This window comes from Belonocnema kinseyi, chromosome 9 (assembly GCF_010883055.1).
Source record: "Belonocnema kinseyi isolate 2016_QV_RU_SX_M_011 chromosome 9, B_treatae_v1, whole genome shotgun sequence".
NCBI classification, from domain to species: domain Eukaryota; kingdom Metazoa; phylum Arthropoda; class Insecta; order Hymenoptera; family Cynipidae; genus Belonocnema; species Belonocnema kinseyi.
The window spans coordinates 43,663,143-43,673,313 of record NC_046665.1 but is presented as its reverse complement, the minus strand read 5'-3'; the positions used below and the strand labels follow the sequence as shown (position 1 = coordinate 43,673,313).

Below are 10,171 nucleotides of genomic sequence, written 5' to 3'. Positions count from 1 at the left end.
TTCATATTAAAAAATATTTTGTAGTAATCCTAAATTCTTTGTTTTATTAATTATATTGTAAATTAAAATAAACACAAATGTCAATTTACCTATATGAAGGTTGTAAAGCAGATTTAGTTATTATTTTAAAATTATAATATTTTTAATGACTTACATTAAATATAAATCTATAGTCTAAACATTTTTAAATTTTAAATCAGGACCTAGATCTTCATTTCGCTTATTATTATTTTTGCACTCATTGGGATATTTTTATTAAAAAAAGGTTTTATGCTGTTCTGAAATACTTTCAAAAACAAATTTTGAATTGAAAAATTCTAACTTTTTTATTTGCACCCATATACAAAAATTTTACATAATGATCAATATATACAGCCGGCGCTTTTATTTTTGGTCACATTATTATAATTTTTGAAAGCCTCTTTAGAATGAATTATTTGACTTATTTTTATTATATTTTATCAAAAGTTTGCTTAAGAATTTGTTTTTAAATTATATTTAAAAGGGATTTTTTACCATCCCGTCGAAGGTACACTGATGCGAAAGTCGCACCAGAAAAATTTGCAGGTTGCTGGCATTTGCGCAGGTACAGCTGCAGCGGCTTATCCCCACTAGATTAAATATGTATGTGAAATATGCGTAATATACGCTACATCTTTATTATATGTTCAATATGTTAAATATTTAGCATTAGCCTTGCAAAAAAACCAATTCGCACCATTGTGCCTATAGGAGGTACGTGAAAGGCGTGTGCCTTCAACGGGTTATCATGATAAAATAAATGTATAATCTAATAAGAGAAATAGTAGCAATGGGAGTTAATCTTTTTTCTTTTTAAGCAGTGCACCCCAACAATTTACCCAGCTGATCCCTTTGACCCAGAAGAGGATGCAACTCTCCTGAGAAATGCTATGAAGGGATTTGGAACAGATGAGAGAACCATTATTGACGTCCTTGCTCGCCGGGGAATTGTACAACGCCTTGAAATCGCCGACAAATTCAAAACCATGTTCGGCAAGGATCTCATTTCAGAATTGAAATCCGAACTTGGCGGAAATTTTGAAAATGCTATCGTCGCTCTGATGACACCTCTTCCGGAATTCTATGCCCGCGAATTGCACGATGCAATTTCCGGAATGGGCACTGATGAGGGTGCCATAATCGAGGTTCTTGCGTCCCTCAGCAATTACGGCGTCAAAACTATATCGGCCGTCTACAAAGATCGTGAGTGAATTCTTAAATTATATTTACACTATAATGTTGCTTGTGGATATGTATGTATAATAGGGTGATTAAAAAAAAAAGAGAGAAAAGAAAGACAACTACTGACGAATCTGAAAACGCACATTATCCTAAGTTGTACCTTTTTAGTCAACCTCATAAAAAATTCAAAATCTGATATGATTCAGAGGTCCCCTATTTGAGTTTCATGTTTTTTTATTGATTTTTTGTTGTTCTTATTTTTTCTATATTTTCAAAATGGATGTAAATAATATGTGTACGTATAAAATGGTCGTCTAGATTACCATGATTGTTCGTAATTAAATTAAATTGTTTAAACTCTTTTTTAAGAATAATAATAATTTTTTTAAACTGTTTCACACTTTTCTATAATATGGAACTTTAAAAATTTTAAATATTGTATTTTGTAATTGGTACTTTTTTATCACATGCATTTTCAAGGCATTCGGAAAATAAAAACAACAAAAAATTAATAAAAAAGACGAAACTTAAATATGCATACATAATGTGTGTATGTGTGTGTACGTTTTCAACCTTGAAGAATTGTGAGGCGAGATGCCTAGTAGAAGCATGATCCATGAGTCAATTCTTATTATCGATAGTGTCTCGGCCTTCGGCATTCTTAAACACACCTCTGGGATCGCAAAGTTCATTTTGGATGATAGTGAATGCATTCTGTGATGCAGTATTTTCTGCAAGATGAATGTGAAATTGAAGAGTATAGATAGTATAGTATTTAATATTTATTACGTTTTAAAAAGCATTTAAATTTTAAAGTTTTCAGAAATTATGAAAATTTTACAATTTTCAAGCTTTCCAATAGTCCGAGATCCCGCTGCAAAATTCGACATCTATAATGTTAATGCAAAAATAAAAAATTTTAAACTGTATTGTTATTAATTGACCACTTCTGTAAACAGTTGCCATAGTGATTTTAGTGCAAAGTTCAAAAAACGATTCCAAATCAGGAATTATTTATGGATTGTTTTAAAATTTGCAAACATATTGTTAAAGAATAATTTTTGTTTTTTTATGAAGAACTCTATCACTGCTTCAATATAACAATGGGTTGCCATAGTGTAGCTCGTGCTGAATCTCAGTTGCCAGGTCAATGTGGTGGCTTACCTTTGAACTTTTCGCAACTATCGAGTTAATGGACGAATGTTTCATAGAAATGAAGCGCGTCAAATTTCAATCATTATGCAACGTGGTTGCCACGGCTCCGATGGTGCAAATGAGTTGTTGCTCGCTTAAAAAAATTTCGCGCGGCACAGCAAGACGAAGTCACAGAGTTTGATGACGACTCTTTTACAAAATGTTGACAAATGTTGGCTTTCCGTAGTCACAAAAACCATGCACATGGAGAAGTAGAATTGTATCCTGAGAATATAAATGAAATAGGCAAATTTATTTAGGGTAAATAAAGATGTCATGAAGATTCCTAATGAACGCTTATTTTTTTGCATAAATGTCCAACCGAATCGTTACCACACTCTGTGACGCTAGCATCCCTTTTTTCGCACCAAAAACACTTCTTCATTACCGGGATTACTTGCATTAAATGATACTGAGACAGTTGCCACGTAAATGTCCATCCGAATCTAGTCGAAATCGATCGTGTCGTCCGTCGTCTTGCTGCGCCGCGCGACTTTTTTTTAAAGCGAGCAACAACTCGTTTGCACCATCTTAGCCGTGGCAACCACGTTGGATAATGATTGAAATTGTACGCTCTTCATTTATATGAAAAATTCGTCCATTAACTCGATAGTTGCGAAAAGTTCAAAGGTAAGTCAATAATTGCTGTTTTGGAATTGTTTTTTGAACTTTGCACTAAAATCACTATGACAACTGTTTACAGCAGTGTCTTAAAAGTATAGTGTTAAGTGTTAACAAATAAAACAAAGATTAAAGTGTGATTTCCTATCGAAAATCTAAAATCTATATTTTGGACCCTGAGTTCAGAAGCGTGAATATTTCCTCTGTAATCGAAAGGTCCACTTTTGGATTGAAAATTCATCTTCTGGTAGAAAAGTTATCTTTTTTGGCTGAAAGATAATTCTTTTTAATTGAAAAGTGTACTATTATACTTTTGTTCCATAATTCATCTCTTTTTTGGTTAAAAGTTCGAATATTTGATTGAAAACTTAATCGATATTCATCTTTTGACAGAAAAGTCATCTTTGTTTTTTTTTTGAGTTGAAAATTCAACTATTCGATTGAAAATTCATCTTCATTGGTTGAAAACGAGCTTTTTGTTGAAAACTCTTCATTTCGGGTTTAAATGTAAAAGGTTTTCGTTAAAATTTTAAAAACTAAAAACCTTACAAAATTAAGGAGCTTAACAATTTTTAATTAGAATTTAAAACGATTCAAATTTGAAAGCAATTTTGAAATTTGAAAACCTAAACGCGTAAAGATAATTAAATGTTCCAAATTTTGAAATTAAAATTCTTTATCTGAATTAGGCAGAACAAGGGTACTTAATCTGCCCGCGGAGCGGCAGTAAAATAGCACTTTATTGTACTACGACGAGCGGCACGTAAAGTGACAGTATGGAGGAAGAAGTGAGTGAGAAGTGAAAGAAAAGTGTAAGAAGAATTTATTTTAAACCTAAGTTCGAAAAACCTATAAATTAACTAAATAATAATAAAACCTAACTTAATAATAATAATAACCTTTTAAAGCTAACTACGAAGTGGATTTTGGACTTCTAACCTCACCCCACGCGCGTGCGTATGCGGTTCTAACAAGCGCCGTTTTCCAGAAAAAAACTCTTATTCTATCTATTTCAGATAAAGTATCGTATGCACCACGGCAGTAAAGTTGTTTTATACTCGGAAGCCGTTTTACCGTTCTTGCCTTCGGCTTAGACGTTAACTTCTGCATCCTCGTATAACGTTTAACTTTACTGCCTAGGCATAATCTACTATTAAAATTTTAAGCTTCCAAATTAAATGAACTTTAAAATTCGGAAGCTCTCGTAACTAGAAAGATCCAAGTTCAATATTCGAGATTAAATCTTTAAATTTAAAAGGAGTAGAATCCAACTTTTTCAATAAAATATAACGCAGGCCCTAAAAATTGATGTATTATTTCTAAGATTTTCATACAATAAAGTGACGCTTCAATTTAAAATGGCTAAAATTGTTTGATTGCAGTGTTTGACAGTGAACTAGAAGATGATTTAAAGGGAGACACATCTGGCCACTTTAAAAGATTGCTGGTATCTCTTTCATGCGTAAGTAATTAAAAATTGATATAATAAAAGTTAAATACATAATAATATATTTCATATCTTATTTCCGGAAACAATGTTGTCTGAATTTTCGAATTTTGAATATCTCCAAATCCACTATTTTCAACTATTTCCTTTATTTATAATAAATTGTTTAGGCAAGCAGAAACGAGGATTCTAGTGTAGATGAAGCTGCAGCTGTCGCAGATGCTGAAAGACTTTTGGAAGCAGGAGAAGGCCAATGGGGAACCGATGAAAGTACCTTCAATGCTATTTTAATTACGAAAAGCTTTCCCCAACTCCGAAGAATATTTAATGAGTACGAACGCCTCTCTGGAAATAGCATTGAAGATGCTATAAAGAGAGAATTCTCCGGCGCTCTGGAAGACGGATACCTCGCAGTTGGTGAGATATAATATTATATAGTTTATTATCAGCGATTTAATCTTTAAATTAGAATATTCAAGTTTCTGATTTTCTAATAAAAAAAGTCATCAACTACTATACAATAATTAATATCTTGATAACGATGATTAAACACTAAATTTGCCTCTTTTAATTAATGCTCAAAGTTATTCTAACTGGCAATATGAGAAAATGTGAATTTCCCTTTTATTATGAAAATTTTATAATTTTCAGTAAGGTGCGCTCGTGACAAGACTACATATTTCGCAAAGAGATTGCATGAAGCAATGTCTGGCATGGGAACCACGGACAAAACTCTCATTCGTATAATTGTCGCCCGATCAGAAATTGATTTGGGTGATATTAAGGAAGCGTACCAAGAAAAGTATGGAAAGTCACTTGCTGGCGATATCGATGTGAGTATATTTCAAATAACACAAAAATAAACAAATGAACGACTCTTAACATTTTTCCAGTTCAAAAAGACATTATATTCTCGAAAATTTATTTTACAAACTTGGATTTGTATTCAAAAACCAGTTTCCTTTAAAAATTAGTTTATTTCTAAACCAGATTATTTTTTCTTATATTCTCCTGAAATATGAACTCGTAAAAATATTCAGAGTCATCTACTTCTTAATAACAATAACACAACATTGCACAATAAAGTTTATTTTCCTCGAATTAAAAAATCACTATTAACTTTCATTTTGCCTTCCACATTTCTTTAAAACTGGCTCAATTTCAGGACGACTGTTCAGGAGACTACAAGAAACTATTGCTTGCCCTGCTCGGCTGAATTTATTTATTCAATTATTCCATTGTCTCGTATTAATTCATGTCATATAATAAATTTAATGTAATTAAATATTTGAACACGGACTGTGCGTTTGTAATTGTAACGGTTGAAAACGGTGCCATGTGCTAATATTTTGTATAGTAACAGCTCGGTTACAGGCCGTTCGAATCCAGAAATCTCATTAACCACTCGGGAAGTGGGGAAAAAGAATGTAAAAATGATTTATTTTTTTATCATCAAGTAACCAAATGGTTCATTATACACTGCTGATAAAAAATATTTGTCAAAAATAAATGTATTCTTATGGCCAGTTCAAAAGAAGGTCATTTTTATTTTCCCCTAGTTTTGCATGAGTTTGTTTTTGTGTATGGTGGATTGATTTTTGTCTTTTAATTTTACAAAGGAATAATTTCACATTAAGGATGTTCGAGGAAATTTTTAAATTCAAGAATGACTAAGTAAAAATAATGTGCAACGGAGAGAATGGTAATAAAGTTTTTAAGGAATATAATCAGCTTTTGTAAATTAAAATTCAATGCAAATTTTGAGTTTTGCCTAAATCAGGCGAATGGAAATGAATATCTATATGACTAAATTTAAATAAACAATTGTGATCTCTACTATTTTTTATTATTGACGCTTAGGTTTCTCTTCTAAAATTTGTTGCAATAATCAGTGGGCCATTCTTCAATTTTATGAATCATGTACACCTAGAACAACCTTAACGCTTCATAACAATTAAATATTATTGTCTATTTATGTTCACTATTTAATCATGTAGGTATCAATTTTTGGGAATGCGCACGTTCACATTTGCACATTATGTGTCTGTTATATGTTTCTAAAAATAGTAGCAGTTGGCTGTAATAATTGTTACTCATTATGAAAGAAAGAAGTTACTTAAAAGAAAGAATCATTAAATAAAAGATTGTTAGCGTCAAACAGGGTAATTTCGGACCTTTGGGGTGATGTCGGACACCCCGAAATTCCATAATTTAATAGGATAAATTACACAAAACTGTTCCAAGAATCTGGAATCAGTTAAAGCCTTAACTGGTCCTAGACTGGTTAAAACCACTTATCTTCAGTAATTTAAACGATCAGTTTAGGAATGTCTGAATTTACCCCCCATGTCTGAAATTAACCCGTTTGATGGTATCGCTATTTTTAATTTAATTGATTGATAAAAATCTAAATTTTAGATTGTTAAGGTCAACTGTTTATGTGTAGTAAATAATATCTGAACACAAAAAGGAAATTTTCTTGAATTTAATAAAAAATTTAGTTTCCTATATTTTCTTTTATGTGTCTGAAATACAGTATAAACGCATATTAATGTCTTCAGAAGCGTTAATAAAACTTCACATTATTTTGCGTTTCCAGAGCGATTGCAGTGACGATTTCAAAAGGCTCCTGATAGAACTTTTGCATTAATTAAAATACGTGAGACATGATCGTTCTCTTTTACGTCAGATTAACTAGCATCGGATTGGGATCATTTAATTTCAAAGCCTAATGCACATTAATGTAGAAGCTATTCTGTTAATAATAAACTTGCACGTAGAAAAAACTTTGTCATTTGTACTGTTTTGTACTGGAAAATATCTTGTTTTTGCAGAGTGATTGTGACGGAGGCAGCAAAAGACTTCTGATTGCTATGCTGAATTAGGAAGCCTAGAAATACTCCAAATATAGATTATCATTGTATTTAATTTTTAAACTATGCCAGTCGTCTGAAATATTTGTTACATAGAAGTAGATTTTATACAATTTTTTTTTATTTGCATTCTACAAAACGAGATTATTATTGTAAAGTTATAGTCTATATAAGATTCTTTTTTAAGAGAAATATATGTGTAGAAACTTAGAACAGAACATTATAGGAATTAAATCAAGTAAATGGAAGATAGTTTACACAAATGAGCGAAGATTGGAACAAAAATCATGACAATGAGGTGAGTCTGCAATTTTTTAATAAACTAAAGAATCGTTCATTCTTGACAGACCCAATAAAAAGAATGACTGTTGCCTTAAAACTTTTCTTCTTCTATGGATTGTAAGTTATTAAATAAAGATAAAAAATAGTTGAATTTTCAATTTTTTTTCACAGATAAACGAAATACATTGATTATACGTGCTCTGCATATACCCAAACATTCATAACTTTTTAAAATGTCCAGGTTAGTTTAAGTAGGGACCGAGATTGATACAAATTTCCTACAAAAGATTCACATACCCGTGTGGAAATAACCCCATTTGGCCCTATTACAAGTCGGGCACTGATCGGGGGCTAGTCGGGTTATTAATTTTGACAAAATACTCAGTCGGGGACTAATCGGGAACTAGTTGGGCTTTTTATTGTCAAAATTTCTGTCGGGGCTTGGTCAGTGGTTGGTCAAGGGCTAGTCGGGCCTTTTATTCAATAATTTCCGTGCGGATAATCTTCAGGCTCTGGCCGGGAGCTAGTGGGGCTGTGTTCGGGTTATTCTTATGTTTGAGTTTTCGGCGAGGTTTTATCAAATGAGGTAATATCTAAAAAAGCGTAATGATTTTTTTATTCTAAAACACTAAGAATATATTTAACAATAATTTTACACCGTTTTTTGGAGAAAATATTTATTAATGTTAAATTCATCTTAAATATACTTAATAAATAATGATTAAGTTAATAATTTTGTACGAAAATCAACTTTTTATAAAAATAACGATGAAAATCTTCAAAAAGACGTAATCTTATTTTTTTGTAGTATTTTTTAGAAAATTGCGAATTTCTAGGAACATTTATAAATACCTCTGTATGGAATTTTAAGAAAATCCCTATTGGAAAAAATACATATAGATGTAGGTAAAAAGTCTGCCGAAAGTCATAAGACTCTAAATTTGTACAGATGCTTATTTTTAAATTGATCTGAAAGATTTGCCATATGTAAATAAAGTCTAATCCTGTATGTAGTTGAAATTGGAAAGAGAAAAAGTTTTTGATTAATCAGTGAAGAGTAGTATCCTAGTAGTAAACTATTAAGCATGGTACAGTTCAGATTTCGCTACCACCTTCATTTCAGTCTTTTGGTTCTGGACTGGTAGTTTTAAAGAAAATCCGCAAGGGCGTGACGTGTCGCCTCTCGCGCAACAGAAATGACGCGTCGAGTGTTTAACCCTTAAACGGCCAAAACGCCACTACCGGTACACTGATTTTCAACGGCCAATAACTAAGACTATTCGATACTAGAAAAAATTGAGACACATATATTTTTATTGCTTAAGATCTCCTCTTTTCGACGGTGCCAATGAAATTCCTCAAAAAATTTACTTTTTATCCCAAAATGCAGTTTAAACAAAAAAAAACGTGATTTTTCGTGCCTATTTTTTTTGTGAACCATTTTCCAAAGCTTTTCGAGTCTGTAATTAAGCTGGAATCTCACTAACGGGTGGAATAAATGTCTAAAATTTGAGAATCCATGGTTCAAAGATTGATTTTTCGTTTTAGTATTTTCAAAATGGCGTCTTAATGGCAAAATTTTTGTGAAAACATTCATGAATTTTTTTACAATAAACGATGTGCTTTTCGGAAAAATCATCAAGAATAAAAAGTTTTTGTAATTAGCCAAGGAATACGCCTGAATTTTTTCGAAGCGTTTTGAGCAACATTTTGGATTTTGCATATGAACAATTTTTGTAAAATTCAAAATTTTGCTCAAAACGCTCCGGAAAAATTCAGGCGTATTCCTCGGCTGATTACAAGAACTTTTTATTCTTGACAAATTTTCCGAAAAGCGCATAGTTTTTCAATAAAAAATTTTCATAGTTCTAAGCATCGTGTAAGAGTAAAATGATTCACGAATATCTATCTATCGTCCGCCTGCCGCAAACAAAGTTTACGTTGCCCAACTATCACCAACGTCGAGGTCGACGAATATCGATAATCTCTTTTTTTCTATTAAGGGATTTTATATATATTTAAAAAAAAAATTTTTTTTTATGGAGAATTTTTTTCATTTCAGATTTCAATCCGTTGAAATCATTTTGATCCTGCTGTTTCAGAATGTAATTTTGAGAAACAATGTAAGCAGCAATACATGTTGCAATAAATGCAGAATCTAGTAGTCCTCTGGCGACATTGTTCATTATTACATAATGCTCTTGTTCATGATTCGTATCTGTGAGTTTCGAAATCACCTAGTTTTGATTGCGACAAATATTTCCTGCTGATTTCTTTACAGAAATCTTTCGTTTTTAATTTAGATATATTATTCTTGTTGCAAATTTTCCAAATTACGGTAGCATTTGTAATTGATGATTCTATTATTCTTGAAAAAATTTTAAAAGTCCATTTCTTTGAAATAATAGATGGAGAAGCTTTTTTGCATCTGAAATCGTGCAAATCTACTCCTCCCATGTAATTATTATACAAAGAAAAAGCTCGAGGAAATCCTAGTTCTACTCTCTCTTGAGCAGCTCGTGAAAATCTTTTCACTGGGGTTATGAGAGTG

The 10,171-nt window shown here is 31.7% G+C and overlaps 1 protein-coding gene across 6 annotated transcripts in view; it reads left to right on the top strand.

Moving 5' to 3' along the window:
• Window positions 1–7,717, top strand: part of LOC117179730 (annexin B9-like) — a 10,135-nt gene extending 2,418 nt beyond the window's left edge. For 2 of the 6 annotated variants that reach the window (XM_033371777.1, XM_033371780.1), the window contains exons 3-7: window positions 840–1,224; window positions 4,401–4,480; window positions 4,636–4,882; window positions 5,117–5,298; window positions 5,631–5,999. In XM_033371777.1, the coding sequence (XP_033227668.1) occupies window positions 840–1,224; window positions 4,401–4,480; window positions 4,636–4,882; window positions 5,117–5,298; window positions 5,631–5,681 (945 nt within the window). In that variant the 3' untranslated portion in view covers window positions 5,682–5,999. Of the gene's footprint in view, window positions 1–839; window positions 1,225–4,400; window positions 4,481–4,635; window positions 4,883–5,116; window positions 5,299–5,630; window positions 6,000–7,064; window positions 7,252–7,299 lie in introns of those variants that run through there. The other 4 variants (XM_033371782.1, XM_033371783.1, XM_033371778.1 and 1 more) reach the window with 3 other exon arrangements.
• Window positions 7,718–10,171: the final 2,454 nt, after the last annotated feature.